This window comes from Thermobia domestica, chromosome 5 (assembly GCF_964235325.1).
Source record: "Thermobia domestica chromosome 5, izTheDome1.hap1.1, whole genome shotgun sequence".
Taxonomy (NCBI): domain Eukaryota; kingdom Metazoa; phylum Arthropoda; class Insecta; order Zygentoma; family Lepismatidae; genus Thermobia; species Thermobia domestica.
Window position 1 is genome coordinate 96,989,856 of NC_137458.1, and position 25,505 is coordinate 97,015,360.

Here is a 25,505-nt window from a genome sequence, read left to right on the forward strand (position 1 = left end):
TTTTTTTTTCAGTTCCAGTTCATGTTCGGGATAATGTTAATCATTTGCATTGTGCCACTTGCAGTTTTGAGATACCTGCACAAGCTTACAAAGCGTAAGTGTTCCAGTCAGAAATTTTATGGAATCTAATAATCTTAATTTTATGTTTATCAATAAGATATTCTAATTTCCTTGTACGAATTTCACAATATATATATTTAATTGTAAGATTTCGTTTTGTGTATCCCAAGTGTATTATTCAGCATCTGTCATCTTCTGTTGAATTATAATAATATATTCTTTGTAGGAAACAAACTTCGTAAACCAAGACTCTCTATTCCCTGCTTCCATTGGTGGTTGAGAAAATTGTGGATCCTCTCAACAATCGATCGACTGTTCTTTCCACTGACACTGTATGCGTTATATCTTACGATAGGTAAGTATTTTGAACAGATAAAGCCATAGCTGGAATTTCCTTAATTTCTGAGTTAATAAATATGCAATGAATGTTTCTTAAGCGTAGATTTTATGCTATTATATGGCTCTTCATTTACATTTTAAAACTGCATAGAAGTTAATATTGACATTTTTGTAGTAATTTCATAGTTAAGAGAAATAATTTCTTCTATTGCTTTTTTTTTTAATAACAAATAATCTTTCCTAATAAAAATGGTCCAAACGCTGTCCTATTTATGTCAGACTTGTACTGGTTTATTATTTATTTTATCTGTCTATGTATTTTTTTAAATAATTATTGAGCTCTGAAACTACGTATCATGTGATTCAGGAAGTTAAATTTTTCGGTATATATATGATTGAGGTTGGTGCATGGAAGATTGGCATTTTGTTTTGGGAACAAATAGAAAAGAATTATTGTCATTTACAGTGAATATTCACAAGTTGTTCAGTGAAGTTCCATTATAAACAAATTTATTTTATCTTTTTTTAATCCTTATGTATGGTTGTCATACTTCCTAAAGTATTTAAATGCATATATTTTTTTAATCATTTTGCTTTTGCTCTGACAATAAGCACAGCAAAGAGCTTAAATATAGTGGTAAAAATACAGAAGTACTTCAGGGATCTGGCCCAAAGTAGGTACACAAGAAGGTAATAGTAATTAAGAAGATGCTCGTGGTTAGTGATGTGAGATGGTTCCGTTCTAAAAAAATATCAGTAATCATGTAACAATTCTTCAGCAATCATAAAATTGGTTAAATTCATGTACAGAAATGTAAAAAAGTGAAAGAGCGTTTAAAGAATCAAAATTTTCATGGCTCAGAATATTTTCAGTACTATATAGGAACAAGTTAAACAATTTTTCCTGAATCGAAATATTTTCTGTCTTATATGGAAAAATTGAAGAAGTAGAGGAAAACACTATGTAAATTTTTACTTCCCAACTTGAAATATTAGAAAATTTTCTGGTTCCCGTAATCTAATTGGAAAATTATAATTTGTTGCTGTCGAATTTTCCTCTACAGGAATTGTATATTTCAATGTGCAGTTAAATATAGTGGAAAATTTTCCACCTAACATCACTATACATAATATCCAAATCTGTCCGGATTATGAAGTGTTTTCACTCGTTTCTACATCGTGATGAAAATTTTCCGATTCATGAAAATTACTTACATTTGTTTCTACAGAACAATAAAACTTTCCGATTCACAAAAAGTTGTTTTACTTTTTGCTCCAAATGATGAAAATTTTCCGACTCATAAAAAGTTCTTCAATTTTTGCAAGACACAAAATATTTCGATTTATGAAACATTATTTCACTTGTTCCTACATAGTACTGAAAATTGTGAGAGCCATGAAAATTTTCAGATTCTTTAAACGATCTTTCAATTTTTAACATTTTTATATATGATTTCAGTCAATTTTATAAATACTGAGGAACTGTTACTTGATCACTGATATTGTTAAGAACGGAAAATTTTCCGGAAAAATATAGAAGAAAATTTTCCACCCCACATCACGGCTATACAAGGATGTAGGAATAAGTGGAGTATGTTTTTATGAATCGGAAAATTTTCCGGAAAATTTTCATCACTGCTCGTGGTACATCCCAAATATATTACACATGATGTTCAAAAATATGTCGCTGTAGGTCTTGACGTAGCTGGAGTCCGGTTAATGGTCAGGCGCCGTCCTCACTTACTCGATAGATCGTAAGTCCGATGATTTAATGGGCATAGAAAGTGTATATGGTGTAGAGTGAGAAGCTTATCTATGCGGTGTGGGAATGCGCATTGTCCTGCTAGAAGATGGAATTCAGTGAAAATCCAGATTAAGTAGAAAAGCATATTTGATGACATCACGAATGTACGACGCACCAGTCATGTTTTTCCTGAATGAAGACCAAAGGCGAACGAGATGTAAAAGTTATTACTTCTATACCGGAATGCGAGGTGTGAGTTCTATATGGCGATGCACGTGGTTAGACTTATACATGACCATTACTGTGGCTGTAATAAGTAGAACTCTCTTCATACTATTATCCACCAATCTCATAATCATTGCAGTCTCTTCCGACACCACCAGAGACATTCTTGAAGATAAGCAGGTGTTAGAGACAGTCGTGCGAAAAGAAAACTAGCATATCGATCTGCCTCCCATTATCGATTATTTAGTGTTTGTGCGCTGATACGAAAGGTCACGGTTCGCACTCATGTTCGAATTCGTCATAACACGCTCAAGTGCGAATGGCTGTTGCACACCACTATAGTAATACGTCACGCATATACCGCGAATTAAATTTTATACTTATTTTGTTATTCTCACGCAAAATGTTATGCTAATCCGCTGCTCCTTTTCGTTTCCCATTTTACACCAACAGCGCAATGCATATACCGTATATTATACGTCTTGTTGGTTTCTGTTGCTCTATGAGGATTGAGTCAACTGGTCTGCCACCCAGTTGAACGCACTTACGAATATGACATAATATGCTCAAGTACGAATGACTGTGTGACACTATCATAGCGCTACGGCGCGCTTATTCCGGGAATTAATTTGTCACATCTTGTACTTTGAAGATTTTCTAATGCAGTATACCTTCGATTTAACGGATTTCGATTCAACAGACTTCAGATTTAACAGACAGAATTTGACGAATGTAGCAAATGTAGTTGAGACAAAGAAACTGTTGAGGCAAAAACTTAGATCAGATTTTTAAAAGACGCGGGGACAGATTCGTTGTAATATGCCAGTTGTTCATACACAGAACAACAGTACATGTTCGAGTTGGAACTTTGGCTACATTTGTGTGCGCACGCACAGCTTTAGGCATCAGTTCCGATGAGATTTTTGTGTTTACTGTATTTTGTAGCGAATTGTCTTCTGTTATATGTGGTTGGTATTAGACATTGGCTAAACTTGGAGGAGGGTGATTCAGGCCACCAGATTTTCAGGCAGGAGGAGATAGTAGAAAACGTTATAAAGAATGATTACGAGAAAGAAGAATCGATCGTGTGTGGTCCTAAATTATCAGAAGTAAAGAGGTCATATAGATAACATAATCACATACGGAGAGAGGTTTTCAGATCCGGAAGTGTTTGATTATTATGAACATTTAAGACAGGTCTTCGATTATTAAGAACGTTACGGACTGCCTTGTCTGCTTACCCGTGCTTTGGGGGATGATCGTGAGGGTGTTCGCCGGGTACTTAAGTTCGTTTCTGATTGTGGGGTTGCTCACGTTCTCTGAGTTGTTTTAGTCTGTAGTGCGTTTTATTGCTGCTAAATTTTTATATTTTCTCTCCTCTTTATGAGTTTTTTCTGTATATTGTTATATATTCTACCTTATTTATTCTTTTATCTTCCACTTTTGCTTTTTTCCCTTTTCATTTAGCAGCGCTTTCGTTCCTTTAAACAGTATTCGTTTTATCCTGTGATTCTTTTAATCTTGCAGTCCTGAGCAACGTTGTTAATCGTGACGGGGACATATAGCCTCGTTCGTGACGTTCCCATTAATCCCCCCTACTCATACTCGATTACTAAGAAAAAACATTCAACGGAGAGCAAGTGAAGCTTGAGGCTTTTTCCAAACTTCTGCTACGTAGTTGTAAGAAGTTTTTGTTATTAATATGGGATATACACAAGGGCCCCCATCAGGGGGGTAAGGTGGGGCGCTCGTCCCCCCCCCCCCTTAAAGGAAATTGTGCTTCGGAAGATCGAAAACCCAATAGATATTTTAGAGTAGTTACCGCAAAATTTGAGACTACATTTGAAATGTCACTTATACTTGCCCCACCATGAAAACCACAATCTGGGCGCCCTTGGATATACATTAACACTTCAGTCAATATAATATTTACTATAAAAATATTCTTTGTTATAGTTCAAACCTCGTCTTTACTTTGCCCACAGTGAATGATGTCGCTAACTTAATGCATTCTGTTGAATGTTTAAAATTACCTTAAATTTTACATTTACTTTATACAGCACAATTTCAAGTGTAATATCCTATTGTAAATACTCATAGCACAATTCGTAATATAACAGAATGCCTATTTTATGACTCACTTTGGCTCCAGCTAAGTCGTTAAATGGATGATTCAATGTAGTTTACTTTAAATTTCAGGCCCATGGTCAGTCGGAGAAATAATTGAAGATCACACTGGAATAATTTTCGCTTGGGGCACAATTATCAGAGGTAGCTATCTCCCAGGGTCTTTCACATATGCGTATGGCTTCGTGCAGGTATGTTTATTTTATTGTATTTTTGTTATAAAAATAATTTTTAAAAAGTAGATAATTCAAAACAAACAGAATTCCAACTTAATTTTCAAATTAAGTACTCAAAAGTGAAATAAAGATCTGTAACATCTGAGTACCAGTAGTTCTTGTTTGCCTTTAAACATATTTGGATATAAAATATTGTATTGAAAGATAAAAGTGAACACAATATACATTTGCTATTGTATATCATATGTTTGAACGTACATTGGTAGACATGACAATAGTTGGCTGCATGAACTTATTGTTATAAATAAAAAATCAACGAAGCTGACGCTTTTATTCAGTTTCTGTAAGGGACAGCGATATGATACAGGCTATTGCAGTTTTTTTTAATGTGCTATGTATAAGTGGCATTTAATACGTGTCTCCTTATCTTTCTTTTTGCCATGTTCAGTTGGAGAAAAAGTAAAAATAACACTGAAATATTTTTTGTTTAGGTCACAATTTTCATAGGTTTTTCCGTCCTAGAGTCTAAATGTTAGAGAGCTGCTTTAATAACTGTTTTCGTGTTGTCCCTTGCAACCTCAATAGGTGTGTGGCATTTTAATTCAACTACTGAGAATTGAGAGTTATTTATTAGGTAGTACAGGTAAATACGTTCTATTATGGTAGCTTGCATGTGCATTGCAGTGCGAGTAAAATGTAAGTCATTGTTACTTAATTAGTTGTATTAGAATATTGAAAAATTTCATGAACATAACTATTATTTTGCATTTCAGATGTTTCTGTTTCATATGCCATTGACGCTCTTCCTCGCTCATTGTGTTGATTATAGGTAAGTGTTTTTCCAAAATTTGTTATAAATACAGAATATTTTTCTGAATATGTACTCGCCATTGATTACAGTGTGATATAATAATAATAATAATAATAATAATATGAAATTTTCAATTTAACGTCCCTCGATTACACCTTTTATGCTAAAGGAGGCGGATGATTAATGAAAGTGAATAATTTTAAAAGAATTTAGAGGAATTAAACTGAATTTAAATACGTTCTCGAATAATGAAATAATTTTTAAAATTGGTTGAACTGTTTTTGACGAAAACTGTCAGGTTAGCTGGTTTGAAATGCGTCGCACGAAATTGGTTACGTGACTTTCCTCTGTCGTTCCATTATTTTTTCTTCCTTTTTTTTTTTTTTTTTTTTTTTTTTTGTTCTTGGTGTAGCTGTCATTACGATGTTGTTTTATTTTTTGATTTTGCAGGTATTGGTATTCACGTATCATTTTGATTTTTTTCTTATTCCATAATTTCACTTAAAAAAAACGTGACAGCGTCTGATCTGGGTTTGAACTGCCGATCTCAGGTTTTACATTATTCGTTTACCAGCTGTTTCACCCACTCCTCTGTTTCACCATTGGCTGGTAGGCTCCTTATTTTGATATCTAGAGACGTTAAGAGAAGTTTGGAACTCATGCATGGGACTATTTTTCATGGTTTACTTGAGTTTTATGTAAATCATTATTTAGCATACAACTATTGGAATTCTGCTGTGAATATCTAGCTTGTTTTATGACAGAAAAAGACGATAAAATATAAAAGTATTAAATCCATACGTTCTCTGTGCTTGTGAGCTGAATAGGATTGGAAAATATTTACATCGAAGATTCATACAGCGGCATAAAACTTTCATAGAATTATCAAATATTGTATTTCTTCTTCTTCTTCTTTATTATTATTATTATTATTATTATTATTATTATTATTATTATTATTATTATTATTATTATTATTATTATTATTATTATTATTATAGGTAAACGGCGCACATTGGGATATTTTGCTTTATCACCCTCCAAACGTAGGTTCTGGTTAGATGTTTTGCAAGAAAGAAAATAGCATAATACTCTATAAACTTCCATCTCTTATACTTTTAAAAATAACAATAAATTTCAAGATCTTTGAGTCATGTAAATGCAGACTCGTAAATTTTCAGAAGGCATGCTTTTAGAGAAGTCGATATTAAATTCGTTTCTTTCCGAAATACTATTAATTTAAAATGCATAAGGGTTATTTGATTATTATGAAACATCAGTTTTATTCTTGCATTTAAAAAATTAAATTACTCTTCCCAACAAAAGCGGTGTTGCTACGAAATTTAACTTTCTTCTTGTTTAACGTCCCACGAATGCTTCGAGGCTAAGGTAGTCGGTGATGATAATGAATGAAATGATGGGATGAAGAAGGTGGAAGGAAACAGGAGATTCCCGAGAAAATCCTTGCACATGGTGTTTGTCCACCATAAAAGTCGTAGCGCAAGTTGGAATCGAATCAAGAACCCACATCAGAGATGAGTACTCGGCCACTGAGCCACTATGGTCCCTTAAAATAGTGTATTGGATTTTAATTTAAAAACAGATGTCACAAATAAATACTTTTTATAGATTCTTCTTTTTAAATATTTCTTCACATCAATATTTACATTTTTACTTTTATCATTAATTACAGAATTAACTTGCAATAGGACTTCTCAGTAATTAGGTTACGTTATTTACAAAAAATACAATTTAACAGAAAGTAAGTAACAAACGACGTTAACTGCTTCGCTGAAAGCATGACTGTTTTGAGAGCCCGGGAAACAAACAAACAAACAAACAAACAAAATTGCTGTTTTGGAAACAGAGACCGGATTTTCTCTCTATCTCGTATGCAATAGATGGATAGGCTAAGTCATATGTTTCGAGGAAAGAGCAGAATATTTTAAAATATGCTTGCTTGCACTATGCTGATTTCGATAGACTTTCAATAAAGTACTCCTTGGTTTTGTCTCCAAGGAAGGTCGCTGGAGACGAGGACATGTTGTGAGGACGTTTGAATTGGCAGCGAAAAAATTAACAAAACACGTAAAACAGATGGTTAAACATAATAATCTATTTGTAATTATGATATTGCCCCTAGTACCTAAAATAATAATAATAATAAAAATCTTTCTAGATTTGAAATACTGATCATGTATCTAATTTTTGATTTAAAGTTACAATATTTTCCTATTTTCCTGAATAGTATCTGTGTTTTGATTGTACACCGTACAGTCAATCAAATTACGGTATACACACAGCAATATTATCATTCAGTGTTCAATCCTGTATGTGATAAACATGCAGGGAAAGTGAGTTAGACCTAAGGGAATTTGTAAGAATTTAGTCGTTTTTTCGGACTTAGTGTCTGGAAGGCAAAGTGTACAATGATTGATAAATGCATAATTTCAACTTGTGAGAAATATTATTGTTACGTAACTGAGCCTTTAAATATATCTTTTTTTTTTAATGTTGTGTACTTAGACCAGTAGCAGCAGAACCTCTAAAGTAGGCAGAGGTGAAGCAAACAGTACTCAACATTCTTGCTTCTTAGCAATAAGGAATAGCCACACCATAACGTGTTGTCCTTGTTTCTGTCACACAACCGATTAATGAAAAATCTGTGTATATTTTTTAGTAAAACTTTCTATGTTAAAGAACTTCCTTTGCAGAATTCATAAGAAAAGTCCAATGAACTCTTGGTGCACTTTTCAAAATATGAAGGGAATTATTATTGTGAAATTTTGACCAGAAAAACATAAATCAGAAATATTAGTTGTAGCTATTTTTACTTTCTTTTGGTACTAGTACTATAATAAACTTGTTTTCATTTCCAGGTTCCGTACGTTTTATGGTAACAAGAAGACTCCATTATGGAGGTTTATTTTGCGACATATTCCTTTCGTCCTGATACTTTCACTGCAGATGGTCTTCGCTTATTTCTTCTGGTTGGCGTACGGAACAATGGCGTTCTTATTAGGCCCTTTGAGAACATGGTCAATAGTACTTGGTATCTGTTTGTGGTATCAAGCAATTACATTACCTGAGAAGTGTATGAGGTAGGTGCACTATTTGTTACGTATTTTGCTGCAGTTTTATGATGTGTGGTGATGAATCTGAATCAAAGGTAAGCAAGATTCTACAAACATTTAAGGGAAGTTGTGAAGAATATGGAAATGTGGAAATAAATTTGGAACAGACAGACGGAATGTTGATTTCGAGGAAAGAAATAATATCAAATATAGAAATCAAGGATAAAAAGCAGAACACATGTCTCGGGCTCATAATTAATAATAGGAGGTGTTAATAATAGGAGGTGAAGCCAGAAAATGACAGTAAGTAGAGCAAAAATGAGAGATTTCATATAGATTATTAGTTTGTACTTTTATGGAGCACACACACACGGTTATATAAGGTTGATTTGGCTAGGGGATGTAACAAATTTGAAATTTTACACGCTGCTGAGTTTTCTTCTTTATTGTTGTCTTATCTTTTAAAAATTTAGGTCTCTTACTTGGTTTGTATGAATATAGATTTATCCTCATTGTGTCGTATACTTTGATATGCTTTGTGTTCACATGAGCCCTTATGCAAAGCTATTTATGGAATAAAAAGTATGTTGAAAACAACGTTACATATGCCTTCATCAAAATCAATCCTTCACATATATCATAAGTTCGGGACCATAGCCAAAGAAAGGAATGTTGTTGGAAATAGGCGGAGTGGAATTTTTCCAGTCGCACCAGCCGTTTGGGCTCCTCACGCGTAAATCGCTCTATGTTAAATGAATAAGCAATATGCTAGTTCAGCAGTTGTTTCCTTGAGCCCTCATCATAGCGGCCATACAATATTATTGGGACACGGATTCGTGATGTTCACGTTTCCCATATCATTTTTGCGTGTCCTTACGTTCCGTCCGAACAATTCGTTGAGCTGAAAACTTTTATTATTATTATTATTTAGATGGGATGCCTAATCAGTGTGGAGCCCAAATGACTGATGCGATTGGAGTAATTCTATCATTTGAGATTGAAATTAATGCCTACCAACAACATGCCTCTCTCCACTTTTTTTTACGTATATTTACTCAGTGAAGTTACCTTATTGGCCGTCTTTTGATATATATGTAGGGACCATTTCATAAGCCATACCAACTGTGTTATCCGACAGAAAGGCTCGAGTATTGTAAATTAACATCGTATAACCATATATGCGTTTGAAAGCACACTCATCATTTCTTTAAACAGACTAACAGAGAGCAATAATATGCAATTGTTATCCACAATTACATTTCGAAAGAAAGATGAACAATACATTATTGCATTTTTAATCAAGCACATTATCTAATTTGACTGTAAAATACCTGGTATACTGTAAATATACACACTGTAAATTTAATTTTTTTTTAAAATCAACTTTCGAACTGAATCGACTGCTCCAGATTTTGTCTATTGGTTCAGAAATACTTCAGTGTTGTCCATAAAATTGAGGGGTGAGTGTATAATATCAATTAACATTGTCATACCTTAATTTTTTTTTTTTTAAAGATCACTATACACTATGCTTTTACTTCATGATACCTCTGTTATGAATCTGGTTTCTTGATTTTAAGGAACATTCATAGTTAAGGAAAGTGGCACACCTTGTGCCTCCATATTTATTGCTTTAATTGAAAATTTCGTTCCTGTCTGGGAATGTCACCAGCATTATTTTTATCACTGTATCACCGGACCCTTGCTTTTACATTTTTTAAAAAAAGAACAATTAATACAAGTATTCCGTGGCTTTATTTTGATTTTTGATTGCCCTTAATAATCATTCCTGTATTTCCCGTCAATTCACTGTTTTCACAAAATACTATTCATATTAATAATTTGTGCGGAGTTTCACAATGTCTGTAATGTATGCTCTGTATGGTTCTCCTTCAATTTAGTTTTTGGCGGTTGTAAACATTAATTCCATTGGAAGATTTAACACTTCGCAATAGTGTTGTGAATTTTAGGATTAAGGTAGTTGAACACTTATTTTAGCTTGTGTAATTTGTCAATGAGATTTCGTTGGAAAGCTAGTTCTACCTTTCTGTGGGCATCAGGTATGAATTTGTGAAATAATTTCGATTAACAATTCAGCTTCAAGTAATTATTAAGGGCAATCAAAAATCGAAATTAAGTCACTGAATACTTCATAGTAATCGTTCTTTAAAGAAAACAAAACTTACAATAGAAGATGTAAAAGTAAGGATCCGGTGATACAGCAATAAAAATGGTGCTGATGACATTCCCAGAGAGGAAGAAAACATTCAATTAAAGTAATAAACACAGGGTGAGCCACTTTTCTTCCAACTGGAAAGGTTTCTTGAGACCCGACTATGAAGCTTTCCGAGCATGTGACAGGCACACTACGCTTGTGCGATTGTGCACACACCTCCTTGTCAGCAGTAGTATGAACTCATAGATTACATCACAATCTCATATGGGGAGGGGGGTGAAAATAGTACTGAGAAAATACTGATAACATACGTTAAACATGGTCGAGGATATGCATCTAGGAAAATTTCGTAGCCTTTGAAGAGCGATAGATTTCCTCCCCAGGCCATCCCTTGAAATCATTATTAGTTCACACAACTCCGAAAATATAAAAACAGTGAATTTAATATAGCAATGTGATCTGAGGTATTGCTGTCTTGTTATGTCATCCACCAAGGATTGAACCAGGAATCACTTGTATTGGTAGTATGCCTTAACCTTGCTCCTTTAAAAAGAGAATTTGCTTGTTTAACCGAAATTGTAGCAGATTTTACAGTGTATTTATTACATATTTCAACACAAAATATTGTTTCAATTTAATATATATATATATAATATACTGTGTGTGTGTGTGAAAAATGAAAAGTAGCGGTCCCGAGTTCGATTCCCGGTGGGGTCACTCGGTCGAAAAAGTGTAACACGCTTTTTCAGGCCAGCCACCCTGAATGAGGTTTTCCTGGGTTTTCCTCATTCACACCAGGGAAATGCCGGGGTGGTACCTAACTTATAGGTTCCAGGCCGCTTCCTTCCTTCCCCAACCCTTTCTTCCTTCCCTTTCCCCGGATTGTGTGCACGCCGAGGGACATCATCCCTCAAATCGTGACGGGCTAAATGGCCTTAGATGCCGAAAGCCCACAAATCTACCCCCCCTTCCCTAAAAATGAAAAGTGTGTTCACTTTTATTTCCAATACGAAACAACTGAACAGAGAAACCAAAGTGACGTGAATAGCATATCCAAGTGGCGATCTGATATAAGACCTTAATATATTAAAACTAACCTAATATTTGGCGGTTATTACTGCGTGTGACTATTGTTATTGGTCCGTGTGACTATTGTTATTGGTAAGAAACAAATTGGTTCCCCTAATTTTTCTTAATTGTCTATTGAATGTTGAAATTTCACTGAATCTGGTTTAAAGAAAAAAAATGTTCCGTGGTATATTATTCCTCAAAGAAAGATTCCCTGTCTCATAGCTGAGCATTGTGTTTTGGAGCATTTTTCCTACTTCAGAGAAAAGCATCTGGAAAGCAGAAAGCAATTCCACATGCAGTCAGTGATCCTTGCATCCCGTTCAATAAACCTTTGTTCATATGTGTGTCACCAAAGTTTACTAGTTTGTGAAATTCTAAATTTTAATACCAATGATCGCACGTTCTAAATGTGTTCTGGATGTATAATAATTTATGTGAGTGATAGCTGTTGCTGTAATCGGGGCAATAAATGTAGATATTGGAATAATACTATTACGCAGCTACAGTATTATTTTTTAATACTAGCTAAACCTGCGCTCTCTACACAGCGCATCATTCGCATATGAGCATGAATCTCCTTGCCATTCCTCACAACACCTGTACATGTCCCTTTACAGACGTAAGTTAAAGACGTCGTGATAAAAAAAATCGTAAAGGATACTATAAAAGGGAGATTTTTTGCGATTATTTTTTCAATATGTCGCACCGTTTGCAAGATTTGAGCCTACTTCCAGTTGAAGTTTCTAATTCATGTACGATCAGTGTTTTCTATTTTCTTGCATGCAGTATGTAATAAGCAAAAACGTTACGTACACAATTATAATGTCAGTTGTATATGGTGTTCATTGGGCAAAACACTCCAAAAATAAAGATTCATCTTAGACTAGAGAAATGGTTATCCTTCCTTTTTCATTATTATTTGGCCATGGCCTGAGATATATACAACCCCAATATACAACTATGTGGTGTTGGAATGTATAATGCGTAGGATATTGTGCTTTAGTTTTTTTTTTTTTAATTTCAACACTTCCAGTGTAACCGTAAAAATGTAATAAAGAAATAATTGCCATGTTTTTTTAAATATTCAATTAGAACTGGACAGCAATCGATCAGTGAAAATGTCATCTTTCTAGAGCCTGTAGTTTCCGAGATCTCATTGGCGAAAGGATTGGCCACAAACATATAAACGTCCACAAACATATAGTCTAAAAGAACTCCAAAGATGGCAGCACAGTTCATTTACATTGATTTTGGAGAAGGCTTATTAAAATACAAAGGCTTTGAACAATAATTTTAACATAAACTTTATGGAAAAAAGATGTGTTTAAATAGTTTATTTAAAGTACACACACTTAAAATGTTTGTCTCTGCTAAACGTGAAATCACATATAACCGTAAATGAAATATTTTAAAGCCAAAGTTATATGTTGGAGCTCAGGCGTTTTTAACTGCTATTGTAGCATTTTAATAGATAGATAGAACTGCACTCGAGTAGGAGAAACAACCTGCCTGTTGACCAGAGTCACAAGAAAAATTCTCTACAATACGTATATGTCCCCTATAGCTTCTATAAGTAAACATTAATAGATATTGAAAGTGAATGTCTCGATAATGTATCAGTTATGATTCTCATGTATGCTCCTTAATCACAGGAGGGAAATGACCATTTTATCCTTGCTCTTGCTGTAATGTTTCTCCTAGCTCGAGTAGACAAATGGGCTAGAACCTGCCCTCGGACTGAACATCTTTCCCATTTTTAATGAAGCATCAAGTCAGTTACTTATATTTGTAGATTTCAAGGTATTCTCTTCTAATTAACTATAAATAATAATAATAATCTTGAAATTTTAATAAATAGCAGATTGTAAATTTAAGATTCTCTTTCTCTACAGGGAAGCGTCGTTAGTGTGGACAGCTGGTCCTGTAGTCGTGCATACATTCAGCGATGGAGAAGACGTACCTGGAGTAGAGAGAACGGCTACTTAGGAAAGGTAATCTCATCATACCCATGTTGTAGTTCAGCTGCTTGTAATTAAGCATTCCTTTTAGAAGAATGTATATACGTACATGACGCTGAACTTTCTTTATATAATAAGGTCAACACTGCTTGATGGTTCTGATTTGGTGGTTTTTTGTTTTCCTTTTTTTTAATGAAGAAATCTCCAGCATCCAATAAACATGTACAGAAACCTCTTATATATATCAAAGCTCTGATGACATAACCTGTCAACAACAGTGTAATATACCTATGTATATAAATGCCTGGATATTATTTATAACTACGACAGAGTGCAAAGTTATAAAGCTACTGCTGAAGACCAATCTGAAGAATTTATGGTTGTGAATAAAGTGGTAAGTATTTTAAGTCATTTTTAGTATAATAAGATGTTTAGTCAATTTACTTGGGGTGCATCCATGTCCTGCACAAAAATAATAAGTAATAATGGATTAATAATTGGACCATGTTATATAAATATGTGGTTGCACATTTTCTGTTTATTCTTTTAATAGCTTCTGTATAGGAACTATAGTAATACATTTTAGAGATAGAATTTTGATCAAGAACTTTTTAGAACTGATAGTGATGAACTCTATCACTTTGAATTTTTGAATTATTATTTTCAGAGATATAATGAATTCTTTAATTCTTCTACAAGTCAAGTATTTTAGACATTTTTTTTTGTTTTAGTTACCTGTGATATTTAATATCGCAGCGGTGAAAGAGGTTTACTGTACTTCAAATGAAAAATAATTTTGATTTATGTATTTAGAGTTATTTTTTTAATCTTATAAACTTGGTGACTTTTAATCTTATTCGTATAAACGTGTAACAAGATATAGGTTTATTTTAAAGGGGTAAGAGTAAGCAAGAAAAATACATTTATTTGGTCTGTTATTTCGTAAATTCAAGTTTCTTGTTTTAAAAGCAAATAACAGGAAAGATGTAATTGCGATGCGTATTGTTTTGTTTTACACATTAAAGATTCAAATGTATATGTATGTATTATCATATTAACTTTTCTTCCAGTTTGTAGAAAGGAGAATATGAATTTGTACAGTGTTTCACGAAAATCGGTATTCAATAAATAATTATGTATTTTAGTTATATTTGTAATTATGTTAGTTTCATATTTCATTATCATGTCATATCAATTGAGACGGTAAACACAAATAATCAATAAAATATTCGGTGGAAGATAAATTAATCCAAGTAAACGTATACACATATGATATAAATCCAATCCATGTGTTGGGAGTCGAGCTCACGAGCCTGTGCTATACATGCAGAAGTTTTACTATTGCAGAACTATGTCCTTTATTCATCCAGTTGATTTGTGTCCTTTTCCACATTTCTTTTTCCTCACATACTCTGTTTATTCGATCATAACAGTAATGCTGAATAATGTTACGTAATTGACGAGCACAGGACCGTTTTTATTTTCTTAAATTTTTATTATTTGGTTACCTATGTGCCGATTTATTTCAGTTTGTTAAAAGCATCCGACAGTTACGTTTTTTTTTTTTTTTTTTTTTTTTTTTTCAAGTTGGGTATGAAGGTGAGGTAGAGAACTATTTAGTATGGGTAATTGGATACACCTAATAACCTGACTGGATTTTTTTTTTTTTTTAAATTAAAGAGACCCGCTTTTCTCTAACGTCTTTTGCTTGCACTTTCTCTTTCATGACAGAGAAATAGCCTGGTTGCTAACCTCCCCGTTAAACTTTTAAGAAGTCAGTCAATGCCTTTCCTCTTGTGTCTTTTTCTCTCTTATTGCTTATCAAGTCAGCCAATGTACCAGTGTGAAATTACTCGTAGAAAGAACAAAAAGGAACATACAAATTAGAATTAACGAGTATATCCCGAATTAAAGAAACAAAAAAGTTATTTCAGGATTGGTAAAACCTTCATTATGTTATTGAAAAAGTACAGTTTACATATATTGCAAAAACACAAATTGAAAGAACTGTTTCTGAAGCATACCACATTCTTTTAAATAAATCAACAATAAATTTAAATCAGTACAACCTACTCAAAAATTAGCAGAACCACACAAAATTTTAATATAACACAATCTTTAATATTTAAAAAGCAGCCATCTGTACTTTGTACCAAAAATTGCCCACCACTTAAGAACAAAATTGCTCAGAGAAAAAAAATCACTGAAAACGTTGGCTTTTGGCGGAAAAAGCAAGACGCAAAAACAACTGCTTCTTCTTCAAAATCTATCCATTCAGATTATCAGGTGTATCCAATTACCTATCCAAAACAATCCTTTCAAAATAAACAGTTCTGCCTCACCTTCATACCTACCCAGTGAATTGAAAAAAAAATACAGCAGAGAAGTAGACAAAAAACATTTAAGAGAACGTAGAATTAGTTTATACGTATAGCGAAACAAATCTAGAAACCACTATAGTACCCTTAAAACAATGTACAACTGAAGGGGATAAACTGACGTATGATTACATGTATTAACTTCGACTAATCTTGATATATGTTCATCATTTAATAATTGTCAAAATTTTCAGAGAGAATTCCCATCTTCCTCAACGACGTTTTCCTAAAGCATCGATTGTAAACTTCAACTTTCATTTTATAGCATGAATCGTTATGGTATAGAAATATTAAACAAAAGCATTTTTTTTTTCCTAGAAATAATTATACAAATATTCGCTATTTCACAGAACCATTGTGAAACTTTTTTTTTAACTCAAAACTTTCCAGATTGATGTGTGTTGACGTGCGCAGCCATGCTTTAAGAAAACACCGCTGAAGTAGACGAAATTTCTCATTGAAAATGTCGGCAATTATTAAGCGATAGGCTAGCCCAAGTTAATATTTACGATCATGTGTGTTCCTTCTCGGTGCATGGTCCAACTTGGAGGAAAATAATATTCTCGTCGATCTAAATTTCTAAGTGGCAATGAAATCAAGTAACGAAATATATATATATATATATATATCAAACAAAGCAGCAAGTTTCTAAGAAATTTATTAGTGTTAATCTCTCTGAAATTGTATGAATTTCGGGAGTTCATTATAGGATGACTATTTTGAATTTGAATTAAGTATTTTAACAACTATACTGACAAGTGCTTGTAAACTACCGTCGAACTGAACTTTCTTTGTCCGTTCCTGATATTTTTTAGTAAAATACAATGCAACAAAATATTTCCAATAAAATCTTAAAGTAGCATAATCAGACTATAAAATGGCAGCAGGTACAGCAATTAACACACGGAATTTTGGACTCATCAAAATCCAGTTATATACAAACATAGCACAAATCACTAAAATTATGGTCCGGAGACCAAAACAATGTTCTCTATACGTTGGTTGGTCAGTGGATGGTCCCAAGTCCCAGGCAGCCAAGGGAAGGATTCTCCAGAGCTCCAGGCAAGCTAAGGAGTTGTGGTTAGGAACTCTGAGTTCTCGATGCAAGCAAAGAGAGTATGGTTAGGTAACCACAGAGCTCCAGGCAAGCTAAGAGGCTTGGGTTGGATAGATCTCTCAAAGCTCCAGACAAACTAAGTGAGAGAAAACTCAGAGCTCCAGGCGAGCTAAGAGAGGGTAATGATCAGTCAAAACTGATGCCTTTGGAGGTCCTGCGGCGTCTCGTATATTTTCTTATTACCAAAATGAACGGTAAAGATCTTTTAATAATACATTACTCGTAAAATAAGTTTCCGAAAGAAGTCTCTATTTATACAAGATCCTCTCTATTTAAGCTAGCAAATAGAAACGGTGAGCGTGTAATTGCAAACAATATTTTGCTTGCTTTTCTTCTTTTGCGCTGCTCTGACTTCATCATCCATATTGAATTCGCACAAACAGTTGTAGCCCTCCTTCCTCCAAAATGTGCATATTTTCGTTTCTTATATTTTTTCTTTCTTTCCAATGGATGACAATTGCTTTTCAAGAAAATTCTGGCGTTTCTTATGTAAAATGGGCACATTGTGTTTATGCTTAGCTTCAGTGTTTCATTTAAGTTTGGCTCGCTTTTTACTAATGTTATTTCGTGCCAAAGTGTTGCGAAGACGATAGTTTTAATTTAATCCAGTAATCACCAGGAAAAAGTTCCTGTGACGTAATCACCAAGTACTCCCTAGTTCCGAAAACACTTGGGAGTCTGGCCGGACCGTACGGCTGCCGTAATCAGATACGAGACCTTATATGTATATATATAACACGAACTGGAGAAATTGTCAAAATTATAGCAACTTTAGATCCACATGTTAAACAAATACTTTACAACGATTCTGAATAGACTACTTTTGTGGATGAATATATTTAGAGTAGAACGTAGTTTATCCGCACATTTAGTTAGAACAAATTTAAGTAATTTCATGAATTGTAAATTGGATTTAGATGTGTTTTAGTTGTTTATAATAGGGATGGCCAGAACCGGTTTTTGGCTCGGAACGGATCCGGTTCTAGAAGATCATGTTCCGGAACTGGGTTTTCGGATCCAGGTTTGGAACCGGTTCTGAAAACTGGATCTGCAAGATTATGATATAAAAATCCGAAAAGATGAAATTGTAAAATTTGCGTCGAAACTAGATAGTAAAGAAGATTTTAAGGAAAGAAAACATGACAACAGCGCAGAGTGAAAAGCTGGAAGAGGTTGTATATCTTTGGTCCATTCAACAAAGAAATGTGGGAGATCCTGTTTCTGGGGCTTTATTATGTGAGAAAGCGTTGGGACTGAGTGAGAATCTGTGGTTTGGTCACTTTTAAGGCTAGCACTGGTTGGTTGGAAGAATGTTAAATTTCGTCATTGTATTCGTGAATGGTCAAGGAAAATGGTCATTTAGCGACTCGACTGCAGCTGAAGTATATAAAAATAATTTTTCAGGATATTTTAAACAATGAAAGCTATTCTCTTGGTGATGTTTATAACGCTGATGAGACTGATTTGAATTGGAGATGATTACCACATAAGTCGTCAGCGTCAAGGCGAAAAGTCAGCTCCCGGCTTTCAAGTTAGTAAAAATGGAGTTGCAGTTTAAGTGTGCGCGAATGCTAGTGATACCTACCTTTACTTGATTGGAAAATCCAAAAAGCCATGAACTTTCAAGAACTTGAAGTATCTTCCTGTATGTTACATGCTCCAGGTAAGCGCTTGGATGATCGCTGAGTTATTTTATGATTGATATGCGAACGAATTTATCGTAAATGTGAAGAGATTCAGAGAAAAAGAAAAAGAATTGGAAAAAATGATACTCTTACTGGATAATGCACCATCAAAGCCAGGTGTTAAGCTGTTGAATTGAATTGATAAGGATTTGCGCTCAAACGTTACAGTATTAATTCAACCAATGGCTCAAGGTGGGACAGAGAAGCTGAAAGAAATGTACAAAAAGGAAGTTTTTCGTCGGTTAGTCTTAAAAGAAAATGAAGAGAGTGTAATAGTGTTTTTGGGTAACAAAATCGTCTCGTAAATATTACTGTTACACGTTAATTGATGCTTAAAACACTTTGCCACAAGAAAATCTGCGAAATGCATAGAATAATTTAGTGGGAGAGTGAGAGGAAAATGCTGAAGAGTGGAACATACACTGAAAAAGATTTGAATGAAATTATCGATTTATTCCCTCAAATTAATGCTATTTTCTGAGTGCAATAGAAAATATTGGACTCTGTGATTCATCCATCGTCAAAATAATTGTATTCCTCTCTTTTGAAGCGTGTCAAATTTGCAACACTTGATCGAATCCTTGTCTCTTTTTGATTGTCATTACGCATTCGTGGAACCCAGCGAGAAGAAACTTTCCTTTGACCCAGTTCGTTTGTAATTATTCATTCTATTGTTCTCATTGTTGGCCCCAGTGTTTCACGAATCTCCTGCATTGTGACACGCGTATCTTTCGTGATGACATTTTCAACACAGGCAATGTTCCGATAGTTGATGATGTTCAACACAGGCAACGTCCAGACCTCTGCTCATCTTTCATATTCGTTCGCCCTGCTTTGAACTCACGCACCTACTTGCTAACAGTGTTTCCTGCAAAGAGCACTATCACCACCACACACACCCTCCAATTGTCGATGAATATCTGCTGATAACGCCCAGCTGCTGTGAGGAATTTCACAATTATCCGTTGCTCTTCAACCGAAAATTCCATGTCCCCGAATAGTATCAGAAACACGTCTTACTTGTTCAGGCACTGTGACTCAACTGCTGCCGCCGAGTAAACAAAACCTGCATTACGTGGAAACGAAAGATGGAGGTCTCCGATGCCGCAGTTGCTTTCCTGAAATGGCTGAAAAATGTGGAATTCAGAACAAAACGGCATACTTTGTATGCACCTCATAAGTTACAGGTATCTCCGAAAATATTTTCTTTGATTTAAAAATAATAATAAATAAATAAAATAAAAATTGTGTCAAAGGACAAATTAAATTCCGGCAAGTCGACCATACACCGACTAAACGAACATGATCAGTTTTTGCACATATATCGGGTGTTCTAAAAATGGCGCCCACGGACCACAGAGCCCTATTCTACAGGTTAAAGCGAAAATGTTATATCATGAAATACCTTCCAGAACACCCTTCAGCCGCTATAAGGAATCAAAATTTCACTATGTGGCAACGTCGCAGATTAATTTGGAATAATTGGCATTACTGTACGAATCTATCAAGCGGTTACATCAAGTTAGATCAATTGTTACACTAATAAGTGGCGCTAATGTTGACGTCTATCGACTTTAACTGTCATCTGATAAGAATCGATGTAATTATTTGATGGATTGGTAGATCTACTCTATGGGTCTTTATCTGCGACATTGCTACATACTGCAATTCGCGTCTCTAGGGGAGCACCCGGAAAGTATACAAGTATATATATATTTTTCGGTTTGTTTTGACTTGTAGAATAGTGCTCTGTGGTCCGTGGGCATTATTTTTGGAACACCAGATATATTGGAAATATCACTTTTTTTGTCTCAGCTAATACTACTAACATACACTGTTAATTTAATAAATAGAATGTTACTTTCGTGGAACACTGTACAACTTGTATTATTTTTGAAGAACCAAATCTTCCAAACTGAGAAACTTGTTACGACTTTGTATGTAGTTCCTCCGACATAAATCTCTGTAACGTTATCTGTTTTATTACACCTACATTTATGTCTGAAGCACTTGTTGTGTTGTGTTTGTAAATATGAAATTGTTGTTACATGTTTAAAATATTGTAGTTATTGTCTATGGTCCATGTGTGTTCAAAAAAAATATTTTTGTAAGTCTAGTCAAACTGTATGGCTGTGACTATGAAAGTGTATATTGAAAATTAACTAATAACGTTGTGTGTACATGCTTATTATAGAAATCAAACAATATAATTATTAACCCGAAACTATCAGATTTACGTTTGTCAGAGTTAAAAAGACCGTGATCATTTCGTACTAAGTCAATTATAAATCTGAAAAATAGAAAAGAAAAGATTTCCTATTGAAATATATAGTGTTTTCAACGCGTTCCGTGCAGTTCGACCAACCATATACCTCGAAAGGCGTAATTCTTTTCCATATTGCGAAACTTAGGTCTCAGTTGTACTTGTAGAGCTAGAAATATTTTGATATTTGAGATCTATATTACTAGATAAATGTAATAACATTCCATCGGAATAGGAAACATTAGATTTAAAGTGCTTTTTGATCTATAGATAACTCAAACTGACGTAGAAAATTAACTTATGAAAAAATTGCCGCACGGAACGTGTTAAAAAGAAGGAAAAAAAAGTTAGTGCCTTCCTTGTGCAAAAAGAACCAAGAATCGACAAAATTTATTCATCTATACCAATAGTTTGAAAATAAAAAGACCTTAAAGGTCATAAATTAAAGATGTCCCACGAGCATTTTCAACATTCTACTGTACTATTTACAACGTTAAACTCATATTAATGCACAGTTTCTCTATTTAGTATTATATTTGCTCAAACTAAAACTTGAGAATCAAAATAATTGCTCAAATCTATTTTGAAAATTTGACTTGCAATATTTCAGTTTTCTTTTTATAAAAGGGAGAATAATATTCGAAAACTCAACATATGAACGATTCGTTGGAGGTAAAAGTTATGACCTTCAAGCTGTCTGTTTCGGGACCTCATTTTCAGTTATAGCGATTTTAATACTTGTGGGTTTTTCGATCTTATCTCGAGAAATCCAAGGCATTGCCGTATTATTTACTGTGTATTTAGTTTTGTAGCCTCCTTTGTTGAGTTGCCCTGCCATATCAGGATTTACATTTTGAGTAGGTAGAAATCTTCTGATCTTTCAAAAGTAAAAGAAGAAAAAACATAATGAATACTACTGAGAAGAACCAAAAGGTGCCTTCTCGAGTCTCCTATTGAATCGAAAACATTTCGTTGATCTGGATTGCATTGACGTCACACTCTTTCTTCATAACAGCGCCCTGATAAATTGGTCTCATTTTATCAGAAAGCTTATCATGAAGTAATCCTATGTAAATTTTAGTTGTGGTCGATTCTAAGGTATCTGATCCGTTGCACTATCAAATAATGATAATACGAATATTCAGACAGACAGAGAAATTCGTATCTCTAACATCATTAAAGTTTAACTTCACATACGGTTTCCAAGCACACCTCTCCTCTTCCTCAGGTGATATACAGCTATTCATCCGCACTGAGGAAGAGGCGAGCTGTGCCGTGAAGCTGTATGTGAAATTAAACTTTAATGGACTTCTGAAGTACGTGTTTCTATTTACATACTTATCCAATAGTTTGTGTTAGCGGTGATGATACACTGCAACGTACGGTTTTGCTTGTCATGTAATTTCGTTAATGTTTTGTTTTCTTTGTAAGTAGAAACCCACCAGTTTCACTTCCAAATTGATTTAGACTCAGAGAATATGTTTACAGGTTCAGTGCATGGGGTGCGGCAATTCTTTTGATGCAGTTAAGAGCAAAAATTCCATGAGTTCTTTTGGGTTAAAAATATTGAAAGACTGTTACTAAGGTAGAAATATTGAGTATCTAAGGTAGTACTGAGAATTATAATAAAGCAAACTTTAAGCTACTGAAATAGGCTGTGTTGCCTATAATTACAGTTTGGTATGAAATGTTTGATACTTTACAACGCACAATTTACTACACTAGTACATAATCAACATCGCGTGCGTTGAGACAGTTTTTTTCTATGTACAATTAATTACCTCACATCAGATCCATCTATATAAGAATGTATCCTACTTTTAATTTTAAAAAAATAATGCGAAAGACAGTTTGTGGAACTTTGTAATATGATAATTGTAAAATGTTACTAAGTGAAGTATCTGAGAACAAGTTCCCCTTCTTTACAATTTATTTCTCTAAGCAACATTACAATAACAATTTGTGTGCCAAAGGAAAATAGTAAACTTAGTGTAGATATACAATACTGAAACCATTTCTTTTTCGAGCTTGGGTAACTACGAGTTGCATGTAAGGTGATTTTAATATTTAATTTTCCTTTTTAAGGTTTTAAAGTTATTTATTTATTTGTTTAAAATATGAGTGAAAAGTATTGCTTCCTTATATCCACCATAAAATAATTAAGTTAAAAAAGTGATCACATTTAGTTTTTTCATCAAACTTCTACAATTTAGTTTCTGACCCACAACATCCTTAACTAAGATCATGGTAGCGAAAAGTATATGAATTCGAAAAAGAAGAGACGGGAATTTTTTCTTCTTCATTTTCGCATCTCATATTTAGAAAAATGTTAGTAATTTCCTCACCCGTCGTGTAAAACTAGTCCTGTTTAAAGTCGTAACAAAAAATTGGATTAATTTATACATACGTCTAGGCATTACCGGCATATTGGGCTATAAGCCCGTCTCGTATGAGGAATGACAACCCTCGGCGAGCACACAATGCGGGGATGTATAAGTTAAGTACCATCCTGGTATTTGTCTGGTGTGAATGAGGAAAACCCACGAGAAACTCACGAAGGATGGCGGCTTGAAAAAGCTGTTACATCTTTCCGACCGAGATAGAGTCGGAAGCGGTGCCATACATTACACATACGGAATGTAGTGACTTTTACGATGATACTACTGTACATAAGTATAAATATATTTACAGCATACAATAAAATGAAATATAAAATAAGAATTCCGTTACATATGAATTCATTTAAAGAGTACTGTGGATATACTTCTTCATGAAGAACAATGTACCTGTTCTTTTTTGTTTTGAACAATGGAGATAAGAATCTGAAACTGTTTAGAGATTGCTTTCTTCACTAAATTGTTGTTTAAGGCGACTAACGTAGTTATTACATTTGTTAAAAAGGGAAATATTTTTTTGTGAAATATTCAGTTTAAAAGATCTTTATTTATTAGTTAACAGTGAAAATCTGTTTACATCATATTATTATTACATTTAAATTGGTCATTAAAATTGATCTCTTTTTGATCCGAATCATTCCTGGCAAAATTACTTCAGTTTCTATGATCTATTTTGTAAATGCAGATCGTGACAATGTCAGACATGCGTTTCAATAAACAATATATGAGTATTGTTTCTGTACTTTTTAAGTGGTGGAATAGTTTTTTTTTTTTCTTTTTATGTAAAATCGAAATCAAGTTATCTTTTCGTTGAAAGTGCTTTCATTATGTGTATCACACACACATCGATATATATATATATATAATATGCATTTAGATTTTTTTTTTCTTTCGCAATTTGATTTATGCAGGAAGCAAAGACTAAATGTGAAAACCTCTCGCGATGTGGATTGCTCAGATTCCCTATGTCCACCTCTCTATTTATAAGAGAAAGAAGGAAACAAGTCTTATTTTGAGAAATAGATCTGGTCAAATTGGTAACTAAGTTCCATGTAGATATGAATTCGTGTAATTAGTGAAGATATAATTTGACTAGAAACGTGTATCACCATTTTTATTCGGGATTTGTTTCTACGAAGACTGATAAGCTTCCTTGTGACTAAAGGGTTACGTTCATTTGGTACGAGAGACCCGAGTTCGATTTCCAGGGAAGTATATGCAGTTTCTATCTCGTATAAGTCTACGTCTCACGCTATTGAAACGAGATGTTAAACTGAAAGCGAACTGAAAGAGGAAATACTATCTTTAGAAATAAATATTAAATATAGTTTACTTAAATTACAAGGATTGGCTAAATCGATTTTAAGTTACATGTAATGTAAGAAACTTCATCTAATGTAAATAATAAACTGCAACGGCAGAAGCTTAATGACGCTAAAGTGACTACATTCTATAATCCAATCCGCAAAGACTTAAACACTACTCCTGGAATTCTTGTGTAATTCGTTGGCTCGATCCCCTAATTTGTTTTAGTCCATTTATAATATATAGGTTGGTCTGATTACTTTTCTTTAGGATTCCAGGAGGGGAAATGGCTGAGAGGGGAGGGATTTTCAAACCTGAAATATGATATGATGACGGAACGTTGACACCAATAAGAGCATAATGAGTAATAATTAATAAACACATTCTTGATACTAAGATGAATATTGAACACTGCTTCCCTTACCAACTTTAGATAGCGCATAAAAGTTCGAGGTTTGCAGTAGAAGCTTGATTAAAAAAAACTTATTTATAAATTACAGAGCATCAAATTAGGTATGAGTCAAACGAGTGAGATAACACAAATATCAAAGTTTATTATTTGACTTGAACTTAGCTAAATAGTTTTAGAAGCTAGCAATT

At 33.8% G+C, this 25,505-nt stretch overlaps 1 protein-coding gene across 2 annotated transcripts in view; it reads left to right on the plus strand.

The window, feature by feature from the left end:
• The window catches only part of LOC145686021 (transmembrane protein 62-like), a 55,695-nt gene extending 41,081 nt beyond the window's left edge, over positions 1-14,614 (plus strand). For both annotated transcript variants that reach the window (XM_081758868.1, XM_081758869.1), the window contains exons 8-13: positions 13-94; positions 287-415; positions 4,568-4,686; positions 5,445-5,500; positions 8,362-8,583; positions 13,696-14,614. In XM_081758868.1, coding sequence (XP_081614994.1) covers positions 13-94; positions 287-415; positions 4,568-4,686; positions 5,445-5,500; positions 8,362-8,583; positions 13,696-13,789 — 702 coding nt within the window. In that variant the 3' untranslated portion in view covers positions 13,790-14,614. The remainder of the gene's footprint in view (positions 1-12; positions 95-286; positions 416-4,567; positions 4,687-5,444; positions 5,501-8,361; positions 8,584-13,695) is intronic.
• The last annotated feature ends 10,891 nt before the right edge of the window (positions 14,615-25,505 follow it).